The 19,254-nt window shown below is 50.7% G+C and overlaps 4 protein-coding genes across 4 annotated transcripts; 2 read left to right on the top strand and 2 right to left on the bottom strand.

Moving 5' to 3' along the window:
* Positions 1–285: 285 nt before the first annotated feature.
* F5891DRAFT_981616 (uncharacterized protein) lies at positions 286–1,033 on the bottom strand (the record flags this gene model as incomplete). Its single annotated transcript, XM_041377135.1, has 3 exons — positions 286–735; positions 791–801; positions 907–1,033. 3 exons carry the CDS (start codon positions 1,031–1,033, stop codon positions 286–288), a joined length of 588 nt encoding a protein of 195 aa, XP_041224284.1.
* Positions 1,034–11,582: 10,549 nt separating this feature from the next.
* On the bottom strand, positions 11,583–13,676 carry F5891DRAFT_928070 (uncharacterized protein; the record flags this gene model as incomplete). Its single annotated transcript, XM_041373907.1, has 9 exons — positions 11,583–11,672; positions 11,726–11,905; positions 11,961–12,057; positions 12,112–12,272; positions 12,322–12,523; positions 12,574–12,770; positions 12,833–13,012; positions 13,089–13,307; positions 13,368–13,676. Coding segments are annotated over 9 exons (1,635 nt in total), but the record flags the coding sequence as incomplete, so codon positions are not given.
* A 980-nt stretch (positions 13,677–14,656) lies between these two features.
* Positions 14,657–15,593, top strand: F5891DRAFT_1147945 (uncharacterized protein; the record flags this gene model as incomplete). Its single annotated transcript, XM_041365054.1, has 2 exons — positions 14,657–14,877; positions 14,940–15,593. The coding sequence occupies 2 exons, from the start codon at positions 14,657–14,659 to the stop codon at positions 15,271–15,273; spliced, it is 555 nt and encodes a 184-aa protein (XP_041224282.1). The 3' UTR covers positions 15,274–15,593.
* A 935-nt stretch (positions 15,594–16,528) lies between these two features.
* On the top strand, positions 16,529–18,548 carry F5891DRAFT_1042061 (uncharacterized protein). Its single transcript, XM_041362087.1, has 8 exons — positions 16,529–16,546; positions 16,631–16,841; positions 16,898–17,034; positions 17,262–17,312; positions 17,474–17,969; positions 17,992–18,194; positions 18,251–18,391; positions 18,447–18,548. Exons 3-6 carry the CDS (start codon positions 16,918–16,920, stop codon positions 18,048–18,050), a joined length of 723 nt encoding a protein of 240 aa, XP_041224281.1. The 5' UTR covers positions 16,529–16,546; positions 16,631–16,841; positions 16,898–16,917; the 3' UTR covers positions 18,051–18,194; positions 18,251–18,391; positions 18,447–18,548.
* Positions 18,549–19,254: the final 706 nt, after the last annotated feature.

Genomic DNA, 19,254 nt, shown 5'->3' with positions numbered 1-19,254 from the left:
AAATGAGCAACAAATAGGAAGAGTTGTACGTCATTGTTTGTGTGACTTTGGAGGCAAGGATAGCAGATACGAACAAGCGGTGACCCGGGGATCCCTGGGCAGTGGAATTCCGGGAAAACAAGAATCTGGGCGCTGGAGAAGGATGAGCGCCGTTTCGTGCGGTGTAAGGTGTATTAATGAAAGAGGGAGTTTGACAAGGATTGGGGATGGCATGAGGGAGTTTGACCTTGTGAGTTAGATGAGGATTGGGGGTGGGGGCGCAGGAAAGTGTGGGCCTCCATTACCCTAGAAGGACCTCAAAAGTTTCGCACGGAGGAACATGTCCGTGTCAACGAGATCGACAAGAAAGAAATCACGATCATGATCATGATCTGGCACAAGTAAGGCGCCGCGAACGATAGACTGCAGAGAAATAAATTCCGAGGAGGCTAGAGGTCGTGCGCGAAGGCGAGTCAGCCCCAGATCACGATCCACACCACCTCTGGAACCAGTGGGAGCATCCATGGGTAGGACTAATGCGAGTTCGAAAGTGTGATTGCTGACCGTGAACTTGAACATGAACAATAGCCGAACAAAGATGCACTTGTCGATCCCATCCTTGTCTAGAGTGCGGATCAAGGCACAATCACGACGTTCGCACCCATGGAAGTTTGGATTACATCGGAGGTAGTCAGTAGTCAGTTTCCAGTCGACAATAGACTCATAGTTTACTTTGAGGTAGCGATGTTCTTGGAGCTATGATAAACCATAATTAGCAGATATTCAGAACGATGTGGGTGAATGAACGAACCTTGTCGTTAGCTGTAGGCCGCAACCATGTAACACCATCGGCCAAAGGAATATCGTTTGATGCAACGAAAGTGTTGAGAAACTTGGTGAATTTCTTTCAGAAATCCTGGAAGGCACGGTTAGATGTGTTGCCTTCCTCCACTGCAGCGAGAGTGACAGGAACTTGAGGAGCGCCAATATGAAGATGGCCTGCGAATGGTTGATCGTCTAGTGTATCCTCGTCTTCAAGTTGTCCCTGTGACATTGTGCGTTTGTGCCGATCTTCATCGAGGTAGGAAATACGACTGCGGATTAGTTCGGAGACCAGACTGATGTGATCAAGCTTGAGGACCTGTGTGTTGGTGTTGGTGTTGTGGGCAGTTTTAATTAAGGGACAATTGCGCACCTGATTGGCAACATCCTTGCGGTTTGTTTGGCGTAAATATGCTCGCTTCAATGGTCCATGTTGTTTCTCGTTCGGTCGAGTACTGAAGTTGCGGACCGCTCCTTTCGCGCTGTAGATGAGGAATCTTGACTATACGTGAAAACACTTAAAACAAAAGGGGTGCTCAACAGCAAGACCGGGATACGAGACAAAGACTCGACCCAAAGGACAACCACTGAGAGAAGTTCCTCGAAATAAAGTGGAGGGAAACTCTGTGAGCTAGGCGGGCGCTAATAGGCGCGAGAAGATAACGCGCGCGAAGGCGCGCGTGCGCGAGGCGAAGGCGCGCGAGATGCGCGCGTGAGCGGGAGGTCCGAGAATGCGCGCGCGCGAAGCGAAGGCGCGCCTAAAGCGTTAGAGGCAAGATCTTACTGAGGAGTGAGTGCAAAGGTGGAGGATTGACAGGAGGATATGATCAGATAACAAGTGGGGAGGTGATCTATTCACTTTCCAGTCTACAAAGATAAGGGAAAAGTAAGTCCCAGAACTAAAGGAAACCCTTCTGTATTTAAGAATGGAGAAGGCGCGCTTCCGAGCGCGCTCCCGAACCGAGTAACCATATCAACTCTAATTATAACTAAGTTTAAATAAACTTTCCATAAGTAGCGCGGATGTCGGACCGAAGATTTTATTAGTTCAATGGATAAGATAGAAATAACGCACCAGCGAATCAGTAAGGACATGGGACGGATGGACGGACGATAGCGCGAAGACCTATGAGGAGGCGCGCGAACGCGCGCGCGAAGCGCGCATAGCGCGTGCGTAGGTAAGGCGCGCGTAAGTGCGCGCGAGTTCGGATAAGGCGCGCGCGAGTGCGCGCGAGACTGGTCCTTAGGAGTAGAGCTGTAATGTATAGGAATGTATGGTTAAAGGCCGGATATTCGTCATTGAGACGCGCGAGTCTCTACATCTCCTGGGGACTTACATTCTGAGTGTCCCCACTCAGTGCTATAACGCAGGATCTTGGACTTAGAGAGGTGGTGATAGACAGGGATCAGGTGATCGCGAGAGTAGGGCCGTCCTTTGATGATCGCGAGCATCGATGATGTAATCGGAGGAGATGTTGATAAGAAGATGGACGCGTTCTCGCGATCTCTTGACTTCTTTGTTATCAGTTTTTCATCATGCCTACTTTCAACGTTGCTATGCTGAACTCTACTCCTTCCCCTGAGCCTGTTCCAGTGGCGCAAGGGCTTCCTGAGGACGCGCCTATGCACGACGCTAGCGCGGAATCCGATACCGACCGCCTCTTGACCGCTTGGGCCTCCATCCTCATTTCCCTGGAAGGATGCGTGATGTCCGCGCCTGAACTCAAGGCGGAACTCCTCGAGGATCAGGAGATGTGGTTGCGCGAGTGGTATTCTGTGCTGGTGAGTGCGCTTACATGTCTAGATCTATTGTAGCCTAAGATTTCTAGGCAACCTTGAACGGCTGTTCCACGCGCGCGGGTGTGTTAGCGGTGGCGCTGGAGATGGATGATAAGAGCGCGGAGTTGTTGAAGCAGGGGCGGAAGAGTTGCAAGGAGATTGAGGCGGTTGTGAAAGATTGGAAGGCGAAGGCGATTGCGTCAGTTCCTCAGGCGCCTCCCATGCAAGCTGCGCGCGCCACTGGCGCGTCCGAAGTCGATGCGCGCGCCACTGACGTGTCTGGTACTGATGCCAGCAAAAAGGTGCGCCTCTCTATTTCCTGTTGGCGCGCCTCTCTATTAACGCGTTTGGTTGCGCTAGCCGCGCGTTGGGCGCATGTCTGTGACCAAGGCGCGGCGCTGTGGCGCCTGCATTGCCAAGGACATTGACTGTGGAGGCGCGCCTGGTCGACGGTGCCCTCCTTGTGATGTTTCCAAGCGCGCTTGCACTTTCTGTAAGTCGCGCCTATTGTCTTTCATTGGCGCGCGCCACTGACAGCTGTGGATTAGCTAAGCGCAACCTTACTGATGCGCCTAAGGCGCGCCCGCGCAAACCAATGCCCAAGCGCCCTATCGCAGAGTCTGCAAAGGAAACCGCTTCCTCTATTGCGGTTGAGGATGAAGAAGAATCCGAGGAGTCGGAGATGGATGTGGAGATTGTTGGGGAGCGCTCTGTGGAGGAGAAGGTCGTGCGCGCCTCGCGCGATATTCCAGTGCGCGCCGTTGGTCCTTTGGCGTCTGGTTCTGCGCCTAAGGGAAAGGACAAGTTCAAGGATCCAGCGGTGGAGTTGAAGGAGGCGCGCGCCGAAGCCGCGCGTTTGAAGGAGGAAAATGCGCACTTGCGCACTTCCACTCTCCAGATGCGCCAGTATGCGCGCGCCCAACAGGCGGACCTCCTCAACTATTCCAACAAGTTTTTCGCTATGTCTAACGCTTGGGCTGAACTGGAGAGGCAGATCAACGACTCCCTTAAGTAGATGCACTTCTCTTTTGTTTTTCTTGTCTCCTAAGCGCCAATGCGCCTGTGTACTCCTTTTTGAGCGCCAATGCGCCTGTACAATGTATCCTGTGTTGCCATGTCCATGTCCATGTCCTTATCTGATTCACTGGGCTTAAGAAATTAAAATGATAAGTATGTAAGTAAATGACAAGCGCGCAACGAGATCAAGGTAATGCAATGGACTTTACTGAATTTTCTGCGGGGTGCGCGCCCGTCTTGTCTTCTTCGCGCGCCTTCCATCATCTATTCCTGCCGTGTTGCGCCGCGCGCGTCGAAGCGATGACGCGCGCGCGCTTGAATGAAAGTTAGAGAAAAAAAAGGTGCGCGGCGCCGCGCGCGTGTTAGAAAGTGAAAGTCTAATGAGGTGATTATGCGCGCGCTATACAATTAAGGTAGTGATCAGTATGTACTTGCGGGGTATTAGCGTGTTTCTTAGTGCGTTGGTTATATTCTAGAGTCTGTGGGGTTTATGTGCAGGCAATGCGCGTTATATGAACAAATGATATGAGAGATATCACCGGACGAAACCCGGGGTAAAACTGAGAGTATGTACTTAATGGAATATTTTTGTGTTCTTCGTATTATCTGGTGTTTTTGTTTTTATGTTTTTGAGGGGCGCGCGTTCGCGCGAATATGATTCAGTGATGCGCGGGCGCGCGGAATATGGTCGCGCGCGCTAACCGTCTTGCGCGCGCTCGGGCTCGTCTTCATCGGGTTCTACGGTTTCATACGCTTCTAGTTCGTCGATGCTCTCGTCGTCTACTCCAGTCATTTGGGTTACCGATACGCGCTCCTCGCTACGCGGGTAGTAAGGAATGACGCGAAATGCGGCGAAGCGAAGTTTTGAGATTGCGCCGTCCAACTCGGCCAACATATATGAGCCTCCCTTCGTGCGACGCACTACGATCATAGGTCCCAAATAGCGTGGCTTCGTCTTCTTGCTCAGCTCGTATTCGACTTTCGAGTTGCGTACCAACACTAAAGCGCCGGGTTCGAAGTCGTGCGATTTGATAGACGCGCGGAAGTGTCTCTCAAAATCGCGTATGGACTTGTAGCGCGCCGCGACTACTTTATCCCTAATCGCGTTAATATCTTCTACGCGCTTCTGCAATTGGCGCGCGCGCCATGCTATAAGATCAGTAGTGGTGAACGCGCCTCGGCTTGGTAAAGGCGCGAGGAACGTCGCTTCTGCAAGATCAAAGGGAAATATTGGCTCGACGCCATGCATCATGAAATAGGGCGATAAACCCGTCGCTTTATGAATGGTGACGCGCTCGGCCCAGAAAACTGAATGAACTACCTGATACCAGCGAGAATCATCTCCGTCGCAGCTTTTAATGATGGCCTCCCGGACATCACGGTGTCGTCTTTCGACTATACCGTTTGCCTGAGAATTATATGGCGAGATGCGGATCGGGTGAATCCCGTATTTGCGCGCGAGTTCGTCTACTGCGAGCCTATATGCGGGCGCATTGTCCGTCACTATTTCTGTGATCGGGCCCCACCTACACAAGAGCTCCTCGAAAATAAAAGCGGTTAGCGCGTTAGTATTTTCTTTGCGCAGCATGCGCCATTCCGGATACGACGTTAGCGCGCATCGCGCTTGCACGAGGTATTCATATCCGCCCGCCCTGGGCATCTTCATCGTGTCGATGTGCGCTTTGCGAAATAGACCTCCTGGTATGGGGACGATTGGAGGAATATGCAGCCTCCTCGTTTGGCGAACTTGGCATTCGTGACACGTTTGTCCATACCATTTGATGTCTTCGATGATGCGCGGCCACCAAAAGCGTAGCCGTAGGCGCGCGCTGACGGTATAGATACCCTTGTGCCCTAGGTCGTCATGCGCCTCCTTGAGAACGCGATAGCGCTTGTTTGGAGGTAACACTAGTTGGTGTTTGCCGTGCGATGCTCTGCGCCATAGGTTGCCTTCCAGAACGAAATAACGCGCCGCGTTGTTCACGAACTTCTCGAATTCTTCATCTGAAACTGTCAGTGGGTCTTTCGCGCGTGGTAAGAAACTGTTCTATAGTGGTCATCAGCGCGTCTTGCGCGCGCGCCGCGTCCGAGCGCGGAATATCTGGTTCTGGTTCTTCAGTCTGTGCGACATCAAAATATACGCGCAACGCTGGTACGCGCGCGCTCTGCGAGATGAAACATGTGCGATGCGCTTCGTGGCGTATGTCACCCGAACCACCAGCTATACGATGCGTGCGATCGTTTAGAAGCGCGATAGCGAACGAGTATGCGCGATCAATCCAATCCTCATGATTATCGTCCTCTATGGGATCGTCCTCGGCGACTGGTCTCCTTGAGAGACCATCGACCCCTTTATGCTTTTGCGCGGATACATGAACGAGTTTGAATGAAAATAAAAGGATACCCGCGATCCATCGGTTGATGGTCGCGTTAGGCTGCAAGTCCGGATTATTGATCATACCTTTGATATACTTCGCGTCTACCTCCACCGTCAGATTCTTTACCCCGAAGATGTATACGCGCACCGCGCGCAACGCGCGGAAGAGTCCAAAGAGTTCTAGTTTCGCTTGAGAGTAGCGCCTTTCCACGTCGTTTAGCGCGATTGAGCCAAATCGATTTGGATAGCGTTTTCCGTCTTCGCCTATCTGCAGCAAGATAAATCCTACAGCGATATTGGAAGTATCGACTGCTAGAATGACTTCGCGCTCGCTATCATAGTCGATGCGCCTTAGCGCGGGCGATTCTAGAATTGAGTCCTTGAGGGTCTGCATGGCTTCGCGCTGTTCAGGGCCAAATATAAATGGCGCGTCTTTCCTGGTGAGGTTAACTAGCGGGCGCGCGATGCGCGAGAAATCGCGAATGAATATGCGCAGGACACCGCAAGTTCCTAAGAATCCGCGCACTTGCGACTGATTGGTCGGTTCTGGCCAGTCGCGAATCTTCTGTACCTTGGATTCTTCTGGTACGCGCCCTTCAAACGTGCATTTGTGTCCGACGATGATTGCCGTAGGCGCGGCTAGAACAAACTTTGATGCGGATACGGTTGCGCCTACGTTCTCTAGGCGCTGTAGAATGCGATTGACAACAATGCAATGCTCCCAGATGAAGCGCCGGATTCCTGCATTTTCGGGTATCGTCTCGTAAGAACCGTCTTCGCGCTGATAGCGCGTTCGCACTGATTTGATCGGAACATCATCCACGAATGGCGACGTGAATTCTGGAATTTCGTGTTGCAAGATAAACGCGGTATCGCCTTGGTAAACCTGTACAGCATTAGCATGTCCTTGAGGAAGAGTGGTTAGCCGATGAGGACCCAAAGGCGTTCCAAAGGTCGTCAAGTCGCGCGAATCTACGTGAAGCGCGCGCTGGTCATAACCTGAATATAAGTCCAATACAGCGTACACCGCGTATCCGGCGAACGCTTCCGCGAGAAGTTCAACAAAAGGCGGAAGCGACGCGTCGCGAATTGTTACCGCATTAAGCGGCTGCAAGTCGTGAACTAGGCGCAAGGATTTTCCATCTTTCTTTACTACGCAGAACCAGCGCGAGCGATACGCGGCCGTTGATGGTTCATATACTCCCGACGAGATCTTCTCCTTGATGATGCGCACTACTTCATCTAAGGTGGCTGGCGGGATCGGAATATTGCGCTGAGACCAAGGCGTGTGCGGAACCGTAGGAATCTTGTATGGCGGGAAGTAGGTCTCATTGAGGCGCCCGCGCTCTGAGGCGTCCCATGCGAATGCGAGTTCGTGTACGCGCACGAGCCAGCGCACCAACTTGAGTTCTTCTGGCCATAGCCAATTTGCTGGGTCAAGGTCTAGTTTATCTGCGCGCGCCTGCGTAAAGCGCGCGCCTGGCGTGAATTCTGGAGGATGGGTGGGTAAGTCGGGTAATCCTGCTAACGGGTCATCTGGTAATTGGCGCACTACCCTATACTCTGCGGGCATAGTGGTAGGTACCGTGCGCACTTTCTTCGCGACTGGTTTATAAACCAGCGCGTGAAGTACGGGATCATAATAATAAAAGGAATTAAAGGCGTCGATAGTCGCCTTATCTATAACGGTCTGCGTGGATGTTAGATGCGCGTAACGCGCTGAATACTGCGGGATAGAAGATGAAGAAAATTGATGCGTAGAGACTAAAGGCGATGCGTTGCTGCTCCTTAAGAGCGAAAAATGGGACGCGCTATCCGCGCGCGCTATGCGCGGCGCGTTAGGCGTGATGCGAGAATGCGAAACTTGATGCGATAAGGAAAATACTTGGGAAGACGAATGCGTATGGGCTTCTCCCCGCGAATGCTGCAGATCATCGATACTTAAAAACCCTGTTCCTCCTCCTTGAGCGCGTGCGAGTGCGCGTGACTCGCGCACTTCGCGTCTCTTGCGAGCTGTCGCTTGACCCAAGGTAGGGTTGGAATGCGCAGTTCTTTGCGCGCGTTAGGATCAGTCAGTATGAGATCCTGCTCTCCGTCGGGCAGATCAAATGTGCGGCACGAGGTAAGCTTAAAGAATGGGCGCCCTAGTAAAACTTCAAAGGTCGCGCGCTCGATGACCTGGACTTGGAAGTATAAGGGTCCTGCGCCAAAATCAAGCGGGACGTTCTCTATGACTCCTAGCGTCGCGTCACGTGACGTGTTTACCGATTCCATATTGAGGCTATGGTCCGACCTGAGCGGTACGCCGAGCTCTTTCCATACTTCCCTTGGCATGACTACTACTTCCGCGCCTTGATCTAAGACGCAGGTGAGAGTGCGCCCTTCCAATGTCTTAGCGCGAATACAGCGCAGGGGCGCGAAGTGATCCGCGACGATTTTACCGTCGTCGCTTCACATGCGCACATCCTCGTATTGCTTGAGCCATTGGTCGGTTGCGGGGTGCCCTGATAATTCGTGCACAGATACTGCGCCTACTGTGACGCGCTTCTTGGTCGTAAGTTCGCGGAAATGTTGGCGAACGTCGGGAGATACAGCTAATAATTCCCTTACTGGGATATTGAGATTGGAATCGAGAAGGCGCTCGACAACGCGTTTGTCGGCCTCCTTGTCTTCAAGCGCGAATGCATAACGATATGATGATGACTGTGCTGGTGCTTGGGTTGGTGTTGATGACGACGATGGTGGCAATACTGAAGATTGAGATGGGGATGACGACGATGACGATACTGGCGCGGACGATGATGGTGTTGACGATGCGGGCGAGGCGCCCTTAGGAGGCGCCTTGGCGCTTGTTGGCGCGCTTATTGGCGCGCTTAACGGCGCTACTTTCGCTACCTCTTTTCCTTTACCTTTGTCAGACGAAGCCTGTATTTCGGGAGAGATTATCTCCTCCTCTACCGTGGCTTGCTTAGATGCAGGTCTCGGACGCGCGCGCGTTTCGCTGGGTATTTCTACACCATCGAAGCGCACACTTTTACCTTTGGCATTGCGCTTCTGGTCGCGCCTTGCAGCTACATAGGCTATCGCTTCTGTCATGAGATCCACCGTCTCGTCGTCCTCTTCGAGTTCCGTTTGCGCGACTGTGTGCACAAACGCAGATGAGCCTACATCAATTACCGCGTCGATCTCGTCGGACGCGCGATAGAATAGTCCCGCTGTCGCGCCTGTACTAGCGGTCGTATCCGGTGTCGCGCGACTTGCATGATGTCGATCTAGACGATCCTTGAGTAATCCTCGGCCTGGAATCCAATCGCCATTTGGCAAAACAAGCTTGCGCGTCTCTTCGCTAACCTTACATTTACCCGCGTCAATATACCTTTGTTTCTCTGCGCAACGAGGGTAGTAATGTTCGAGACTGCCGCAAAAGGCGCAGTCATTGAACGTAGGCGCGTCGCGCTTATATTCGCGCTTGGTTACTGTGCCTTGCGCGGGCGATTGCGCTGACGTGGTAGCTGTGACTAGGTTAGTGAATGGCGCTGCCGTAGGCGCGCTAGGCGTCGCGCTTGCTGCAGGCGCATTCGCGGGCAGAACGAAATGTCCAGCTGTAAAGACGTCCATGAACGGGTATGGATCCTGCGGGTAGTGATCAGGAATTTTAATCATTAGGCGCGTGCGTATTAGCGCCTGAGTATCCTTGGGAATCCCTTCCATGAATATGCGATCGCGCTCGGCTTTACCAATGCGATCTTCTGCCAATAGCGGTTGCATGACTTTCTTGAACACGCGAAGGTAGTTGCTTAACTCCTGGTACGAGGGCATCGTCTTGTTCGCGTATTCGTGCGCGATGGCTTGTAGGTCCGAAAGCGCGTAGCGCCTTTTGCCATCCCATCCGGGATACATTACCTTGACTTCTTTCATGAACGCGTTGTAATCGCTTACTTGCGCCTCCGGCATTCCGCCCCATAATTCTCGGTCATCGCGCTCAAGGTAGCGGATGATACCCTTAATGCGATCGAGACCTTGTAGACCTACATCGTCAGCGAGCTGCTCGTATAGGTCGATAAAGTCGGCGAGGCTGTCGGTTGTGCCATCAAATTTAGGCGCGTCCGTTGTTCCACGGACAGGCATTCTGGTTCTTACTGTGGACATGACGGGCGGTTGGGAAATTGCAGGCGCGGGGATCTTGTGACTGACAAGTGCTTGGCGCGTGTTCGCGAAAGGAAGGTTTGATATAAAGGTACCGCCTGGGATTGAAAATGGCGCGCGCGGGGTTTCTAAAGCTTCTTGCTTGATCTTAGGTATTCCCGTTGTAGGAAGCGCGTTCTCGCGCGCAGGAACTACTGGCGCGTTAAGTGGAGTGTCGCTAGAGTCGTCAAGCTCGGTTAGCGCGCTTAGCGCTGACAGGTTAGAAGTATTAAAAGGAGGTTGATTGGGCGTGTGGAGGAATGTTCCGGGAAGTTGGCTCCTTGGGTTATCTATTGCTTCGAAGCCGTCGGATGACTCTTCCTTGACGGATTCTTCAGGCGAGGGCGTGACTGGCGATATCAGTTGTCTAGGCGCGTGCGCGAAGAGCGCTGGATCTGGTCGCGGAGGTTCTGATATATTGCGCGAACGACCGCGCGTGTGTTGAATGAATAAGGGTCCTGGTATAATGGATTCTACCGCTCTGTCGAATGCGGCGATGGCTTCTTCTCTGGCTATGCGGCGACTGTTGGGTCTGAGGCGCCGACCTTCTATCTCAGAAGTGTCCCTCGCGGTGGGCTCCAGTTGTAGATGAGGAATCTTGACTATACGTGAAAACACTTAAAACAAAAGGGGTGCTCAACAGCAAGACCGGGATACGAGACAAAGACTCGACCCAAAGGACAACCACTGAGAGAAGTTCCTCGAAATAAAGTGGAGGGAAACTCTGTGAGCTAGGCGGGCGCTAATAGGCGCGAGAAGATAACGCGCGCGAAGGCGCGCGTGCGCGAGGCGAAGGCGCGCGAGATGCGCGCGTGAGCGGGAGGTCCGAGAATGCGCGCGCGCGAAGCGAAGGCGCGCCTAAAGCGTTAGAGGCAAGATCTTACTGAGGAGTGAGTGCAAAGGTGGAGGATTGACAGGAGGATATGATCAGATAACAAGTGGGGAGGTGATCTATTCACTTTCCAGTCTACAAAGATAAGGGAAAAGTAAGTCCCAGAACTAAAGGAAACCCTTCTGTATTTAAGAATGGAGAAGGCGCGCTTCCGAGCGCGCTCCCGAACCGAGTAACCATATCAACTCTAATTATAACTAAGTTTAAATAAACTTTCCATAAGTAGCGCGGATGTCGGACCGAAGATTTTATTAGTTCAATGGATAAGATAGAAATAACGCACCAGCGAATCAGTAAGGACATGGGACGGATGGACGGACGATAGCGCGAAGACCTATGAGGAGGCGCGCGAACGCGCGCGCGAAGCGCGCATAGCGCGTGCGTAGGTAAGGCGCGCGTAAGTGCGCGCGAGTTCGGATAAGGCGCGCGCGAGTGCGCGCGAGACTGGTCCTTAGGAGTAGAGCTGTAATGTATAGGAATGTATGGTTAAAGGCCGGATATTCGTCATTGAGACGCGCGAGTCTCTACAGCGCGAATGTCGGGGAAAGCATGTGTCAGAGCATGCACCTTAGGGAAATTCCAGTTCTTCGTCAAATCTTCGCCCTGGATGTCGATATATGCCTGAAAATATGTTAGATACAACTAAAAGTCAAAGGAAAATGGTATATACATACATGTAAGCGTGTCCCGAATACTCGAAGCTCTGCTTCGCCAGCAGTGAGTGTTGCTTCGGTATGCACATCGAGCGCTATGTACATAGTCAGTCGCAGGTAGCTACCTATACACTGCATTAGGGCATAGCCAACAGGATCTTCACTGCGCTTCAACACATTTTGTGCTGAGTACAGCATTTGCTAGAGTCCAGAGAATGTTAGTAGGTATATTGATATACAATGTCGAATAGTGTACCTTCGCAATATCTCTGAGTTTGTTGCCATCGCTAAATGATATTGTCATGACAGACTTGAAATGATTCAAGTCACGCCATCTTGGAAACGCTTCGAACCTGCAGAGTCTTGTAAGCGATATTAATGTAGAAGGTAATATGAAATATACTTACTGTTTATCGATTTTCGCCTCGGCCTCACGACCAAGTGCCTTTGCACGGACTTTGAGCTCCCCGAAAAGGTGGTTGCCCCAGTTACCAATGTCATTGACATGTAAGGGATCGAATGAGAGCGTCTCATGAGGATCGGAGTTGTTGACTTCCCAGAGCGCATTCTAATGGTAGTCAATTGAGTGAGCTTATGAACGAAATCAAAACACAAACCGCAATGGGGCGTAAACCATGCACCTTCAGGACTTCTGCCCCAGCAATGCGGTCCCTCAAATACAGCTCTAAAAAAGCTTTTGCGTCTTCGACAGTTCGAGTAGGATATGTTGCGTTGAGGTCAGAAAGTTTCGTCGAGGGAATACAACAGACAGGGCAGGGACAATTTGAATGTAGCCCGCGAATTAATGCCATCACGCATCTGTAAAATGTTAGTTAGCATGATGTAATACAAGCCTCAAGAATACACACTGTTCTTCATAATCTGCGGACAGAAGTAGGATTAGTGGGTATAGCCATCGCATGATGGCGTCAAAGCATCTGTGCGCAAAGCCTGTTTTGGAGTACAGGATGATGGATTCCAACAACTTGATGAACGCCTTATGCCAGACAACACGTTTCATGTTTGTGTAATTGAGTTTTCCATCTTCATTGGAATCTGTAGGAACCTGTTGAATTAGAACTTGTTATGCGTACCTACTAATATTATGATTGATACTCGAACACTCACAATCGGCAGCCAGCCCACCACACGACCTCCTCCAATTCCGTCACTGTTTCTTATGTGAACAGGAAGATTTGCGCAATGAGCTATCACTGGGTATGCCTTCACGTGCCCAGATGAAGTGAGATGTGTTTTGTCGGCGTAGAGGATGAAGGCGAATGGAACACCGTTGTTCGGCAACGATGACTATGATAGATCGAGTACAGATATAACACATATATTAGCAGCATACTACAAAACATGAATACATAATAGTGCATACTTGAATTCGCCACCACCGATCTGCGGTCCAAGGCTCGTGAATAAACTGTTTAAAGTCAGTACCATCGTGCTTGTACAAACGTTGCGCGTCCCAAACGAAGTGCGGTGCCAACAGGGGATCTTGCAACAAGTCCATAGCCCAATCCCACAGCGGCCGTGTATGTACGTCGAATTCGATTTCCTCCTTCTTGTAAGGGATGGAGATGACGTGCTTCTTGAACTGTACGAATTATACCTGAATACTCAGTAAGCAGAGTGAATGAAATTTAAAACATCTCACAGTCGTCATTTGAGTGGCTGCTCGATCCCAGGCCTTCGACACTTCAGTGTGAGATCTGAACGTAAACTTCGCTTGTCCCTCAGCAATCTGCCATATCAACTGCAGCATTTTGTCGGTTTGATCCTTATTGAGTGCCGCTTGGTGGGCAAGTTCTGCGAATTCGAAATCTGCGCGGCATGTAAAGGGTTGCCAAGGTGTGTTGTCGACGATGGGCGTGGAACTGGCCTCTGCCTCAACAGGGTGTCCAAAGGTGGAAAAGGTCTCAATGGCAGGGGTGCGTCCACTGTTTGGGTGATATTCGGTTTTGAATGTATCACAAGCGATAGGGACTGCAGTTGCTACCGCAGACCTGCTTGTCAACATGCTTGTGTCTGAGCCCGATCCTAATAATAAAACATTATATGTAAGTTAGAAACAAAACGTGCAAGAGTGATACACATACGTAGACAGGAATCCCCCCCAATGCTCATAACACCATCCTCCACGTCACCAAACGCGTTGTCGTCGGCACCTTCGACATTTTCTATGTCATAATTGGCATGCTGATCATCCACTGGCTGTGAAGGTCCAGTAGTGTCAGCCACAGCTACCTTGTGTCCATTTCGGAGGTGTCGTTTATCCTTTCGATGTTCTGATCAACATATGTCAATATAAAATCTGACGCATCGTAATGTTTGAAGTCCAACGAACTAAGTAAATGAATTGGAACGATGGCGTACCTTTCCTTTGGGCCTCAACTACCTGAGCTGCAATATCAGCAAACTCCTTGTCGCGCCGTTTCTTCTCCCACTTGCGTGAACAGCTCCCCTTGTGTGACTTGATGCCACGAGCAGAAAATGATCTCTGACAAAGCTTACATCGGACCTGTGCAGAGGATTGAGTTGTTGACTGTACATAGGCCCGTCCTTGTGTAGATGACATCTAAAATACAGAATTAACAAGAGATTGATTGATGATTGATGATCGAAGGCGAATCAGTGATTGCAAGTGTGATGCGGCAGTCTAAGGGCAATATGATATTATGATATGTCACCAAGAACGTTGATGCGGCTGATTATTAATATAAACTGTATAGTCCTTCTAAGCCAATTCCAAGCCCCTTGGACCTTTGTCAGCCTGTTGAAACGCAGCACGGCATCTTGCGAGGCACCAAAAGAAGTCGGTGCCTTTGCCAGACACTCGAAATAGACTCGGTCCGACTTGAAACTCGGATGCAATGAGGTTGGAAGGCATCACAATTCAGTCCAAATATAGCAGCCTTCCAAGCCCCCTTTAGAAATTTCCGACATATGCACCTGCTTTTGGAACAGAGAGCAAGTGCTGAGTCCGTTCTGCAGACGTCCAAAGTCGTGACTGTGTTGACTGCAGCTGCTCTTCTCTATACCCGCTCTGCAGGAGTCGCTTTTTTTGTGACCGGCGCATTGTTGTGTTCAAAACTTACTAAGGTTATCAAGAAAGCAATACGACAAGAGCGCCCATCACAGTTCTCTGGGCGTAAAGTGTCATATGGGTGCGGAAACTCGATCCACTTCCATTAGTGCGTACAGACGTCTGATTACATTGTCAACACAGGATGCCTAGCTCACATGCATCCACATGCACCTTCTTCGCTGTATATATTACCTTTGCTTGCCTTGAGCTACCTATCCACTCTGCCTTCCCTCGTTTCGCCATGTTCGCCCCAGTGGTTGTCTTACCATGGACATGCATGATAGCTATGTCCAGGGTCCGGCTGGGCCATCACACGTGGCCACAGATTGCGGCAGGAGCTTTACTTGGAGTCTGCTGTGCCAGTCTTTGGTTCAAACTATGGGTGGATGATGTGGGTGGGATCATGACAATTTTATCATCAGCGAATGTCGAGTTCACTGTTGTCTCACTTATCTCACTTTTTTGGGTAAATTAAGCGCAGCATATCTCCGATCTTTATTTGCAAGTTGAGCGGATCCCTCTACTTGTCTCGCACTTTTCTCGTTTTCAATAACTGTTGATTCAAAAAAGTAACATTCCATTTTGAATTCATTTGCACCCCACCAGCCTTCCGACAGCTCCCAGTTTCTAGGCTGATAGGTAGCACCCAGCTGAGCGGGCGGGGCAATTTTGACATAGACGACACACTACGCTACGCCTGTTCGATGTTCACTAGCAAAAGGAGGAGTGGACTAAATCCATCCGGCTAGTATAGGTATCTTGGGAAGACAACCTATTGCGAGCGGCTGAGATGAGACTGGACGACTTAAATGCCTACTGATTATAATGCTTTCAAGGTTTGGATACACGTTGAAGTAGACAACATTGAGGACTAATCTTTTCCGATTTTACCTGACTCATGCCCTTTGCGTATGATCCTAGGATGCACTGTAGTTTTGGGTACAACATTTAGGAGTATCTAGTCCGCTCGGTAGTCTTATGAACGCCGACAAGAAGCATTCTAGCGACTATCACTGAAAATGATCGATTGAGGGATGTATTGGGAACAATGGGAAGGACTTGTTGATCGAACTTTATAGAACAAAGCGATGCTCGTTTGTAGTCCTCCCTAAACAAACCATATGAAAGATGTCGAGTTATAATAAACGCACGCGAAATTCGGACCTTGCCAAACGTCCAAGCAGCTAAAAGCAGGGAGTAATGAGATTGTTCATTAAAGGGAGGTCGGGAGAGGCCGGGGGCAGGCTGCAGCCAATCAAGTGTGTACTGCGGCGATGTGAACTAAATCTGTCACTGATGGAGTTGACACTGCTGTTGATACCCCTTCATATGGAACTGCAAGTTAAAACTTGCGTTATGCGGTACCGCATTGTCGGCTATTCAAGTTCGGTTATTAAACAAAAACTGCAACAGATGGGTCGATACTTGGAACTCACAGAAAATCACGTTGAACCTTTGAATAATAGTAACGCCAGCTAGCTACAGCCGCAACTCGGCACCACGCCGTTGCTTCAAAGATTCCGACTGCACACGAGAACGTTATCAATCACTGGCCGCAGTGCACTGGCAGGCATGGTGGCACAGCGAAGTTTCGGTTTCGTACGTATTTTGATTACTAATACTATTAGTACTTTTACGGACAACATAGTGCTTATATAATCTCATTTAAGTAGAATCAAACTCTTTTTCAGCGTCACAGTTGTGCACTGCAGCGAGGAGAGCTCCGGCGACGTTGAGCACAGTTAATTCACAGGTGAGTGCCACGAGCGTGCATTCTACCACGTGTGCTCCCGCGTTCGTTTCAGGAGAAGAGATCTATGATTGTGATGTTCCACAGATCTGTGCCTGCCCTGTCTTCTGATCTTGATTCTTGACAGGCCGAGCCGCGACAAAAACATATACTTACTCCTTTCTCTTTGTTTTAACAGTTTGCGACCATCTACGACTGCAATTTCGTTTGGCCGATATCCGTGGTATTCTTATATAACCACTAAACTCAATTGCATACCCGAGAACGTGACACTGGCTCCACACATCAACCAAAACGTTTGTGTCGCTCCACCTGAAAAATTCTCTCATATTCATCGTACCCATCACAGGAAACACCAACCGGCAGCATATGGCTGCCCAGGAACTTGCCCGCTGGACACGCTTCGCCGCTAAGGGAGGTGTTGGGCGGTGTACAGCAACCGTAGATTGTGTCGCAAGGGAAATTGGTGATCTCATGTTTCTCAAGGTGAGTGTCTGAGTACAGCGGTTCGTTTTCTCGTAGTATTTTGGCTGTTTAGTTGAGGATGCAGTCGGGTCCAGTTTCAGCCGGGAGTCGAGATAATTTTGACCGAGACATAATCTCGTATGACCATTGTTCGAGAGTGGGGCCGTGAGGGAGCACCTCTTAGTCTTAGTATCGCTGTCTCTGTGGAATCGTTTTTTGTTCAAAATGCTGATGTGCATCGCCCCTAGGACGATGAAATCACAGTGTTGATGCAGCTTCCTGAATCTGGGTATTACTTGGTGCGTGTTCTTCTCTGTGATGTTCCTGTGATGTCTCCCCTTGTACATTTACCATATTTTCTACGCATCTTCCACGTTTTTAATACTTCCTTTTGAATATCATTCATCCATTTGATCCTGTCCATTGGGTCAACACACCACTAACATCGATTCACCACCAGGGCTTCTGCGAAGGTGTTGTGGGACGTTTCTCTGGCGTAGACGTGAAATTTCACGGGAAACTCAAGCGACCTATCATGGCAAAACGAGGATCCCTTGGTGTTGCCGACACACGTCCCATGTCACTTGAGCGGGCATCACCGTCCTGGCCCGAGAGCTCCAGCGTCACAAGGGCAGGCAGTTCTAATGCGAATCGTCCTGGAAGTTCAGTGGCAAGAGCCGACAGTGTTTCAGACTCACGTCCCGGAGGCTCCCCAGTCAGACGGAAGCCACTCTCACCTGACATGTATCCATATTCGTCCTCCCCTGAGCGCCTGAGGGAATATGAGCGAACGAGGGGGCGTGCACACGAGTTGACAGCGTCTGTGTCTGGGTCATCTGTGTACTCAGTTGTATCAACGTCAAGTGCTGCCTCGACTACGTTCTCCGATGGCGATGGGTGGTATAATAGCGAGGATTCGTTTTTGTCGAGCCGAGTGGTGCCGTCGTCTTCATCCGGTTCAGTGCAGGCTTCGTCGAGCACAAAATCGGTGCCTACCTCGTCTTCATCAATGGATTCAATGCCAACATCTTCATTAAACTCCACCCCAGCTACCTCGAGTGCGCAATCGATCCTTTCTTTGGGCTCAACACACATTTCTTCTGCAGGATCTGTGGAGAAGCTCCTTCAATCTCTGTCGAATCATTCACCTTCGATGTCTCAGTCCACGTCAGGTTCCATTTCTACATCAGCTTCTGAGTCCATGGCAGGAATCTTTCTGAATTCAAGCACAACGTACGGCTCCTTGACCTCCGCGCCCACTTCAAATTCGTCGTCGTCTTCCACCAATTTCGTGACCAATGCAACGAAAGGGCTGACTGTGGCTCCGCTGCGCCTCAGCAAGTCGCCGCGACTCACAGCGAGCCCGATACCATCGCCACTGTCGCCTTTGCTTCCATCACCTGGATCGGGAACAACTTCACGCGCTTACTCACCTCTCCCATCACGCTCACCATCTTTCACGCTCCCCGCAAAGGGCAGTCCACCACGCTCACCTCTCCCTCCACCGCCAGCAGAAATACCGCAGTCTCCGCCATCCTCACCGTCCACTGCGTCGTCAGCACCAGAATCGAACTCGGACGCAGACGATTCTTCGCTATATCTTGATGATGACAATGATGATGAACACGATGAGAGCACGCAGTTTTCTGCTCTGCACCGCCATCTGGAGGGCGCGGAGGAAGAGGAAGACGGGGAGACAGGCATTGGGTTGAGCTTGCTTGGAGCACTTGCAATGGATGATGAAGATGAGGAGGAGGAGGATGAAATTACAAATAGTTATCGTGATCAACCACGGCTGGAGGTAGGAGCAGGAAAACATGATTTGGGTGATAGAGCGGAGGAGAGTACTGCGACAGGTGGAAGTACACCCATTCCATGGACCAAGTATACGCCTTCTATTTCTGCGTCCCCGACAGTCGAGCATGAGGTGAACAGTAATGCGCCGCATGCATCGTTCAAGGCAGCGACTATGCAAGACGACGCCATGACGCAGGTCGACGAGCCAGGGCAGCACCTAGAAAGGGAAGGTGAGATGGGTGAAGACAAAGAGGAAGAAGATGAGGACAAGGAAGATGAAGATGAAGATGAAGATGAAGATGAAGAGGGCTACTGGGCTTGTGCATCCGACATATATGACGACTACCGCTACTCCCGCCAAAGCTTCTCATCTAAGCGCATGTCCACAATCTCCGTAAAGTCGAAAGCGCGCACGTCCGTTCTCTCGGGTGGTGGCAAGGTCCC

The sequence above is a fragment of the Suillus fuscotomentosus genome (assembly GCF_016647785.1).
Source record: "Suillus fuscotomentosus strain FC203 chromosome Unknown F5891scaffold_37, whole genome shotgun sequence".
In the NCBI taxonomy this organism is placed as follows: domain Eukaryota; kingdom Fungi; phylum Basidiomycota; class Agaricomycetes; order Boletales; family Suillaceae; genus Suillus; species Suillus fuscotomentosus.
The sequence above is the reverse complement of the archived record's forward strand: the minus strand, read 5'-3'. Positions and strand labels throughout refer to the sequence as shown.

Excerpts from the sequence above, each read along its gene's own strand:
- F5891DRAFT_1042061 (XM_041362087.1), top strand. The coding sequence starts at position 16,918 with ATGGCTGCCCAGGAACTTGCCCGCTGGACACGCTTCGCCGCTAAGGGA. Across the intron at positions 17,035-17,261 it reads GTGATCTCATGTTTCTCAAG|GACGATGAAATCACAGTGTT; the intron begins GTGAGTGTCTGA and ends CATCGCCCCTAG. Across the intron at positions 17,313-17,473 it reads CTGAATCTGGGTATTACTTG|GGCTTCTGCGAAGGTGTTGT; the intron begins GTGCGTGTTCTT and ends ATTCACCACCAG.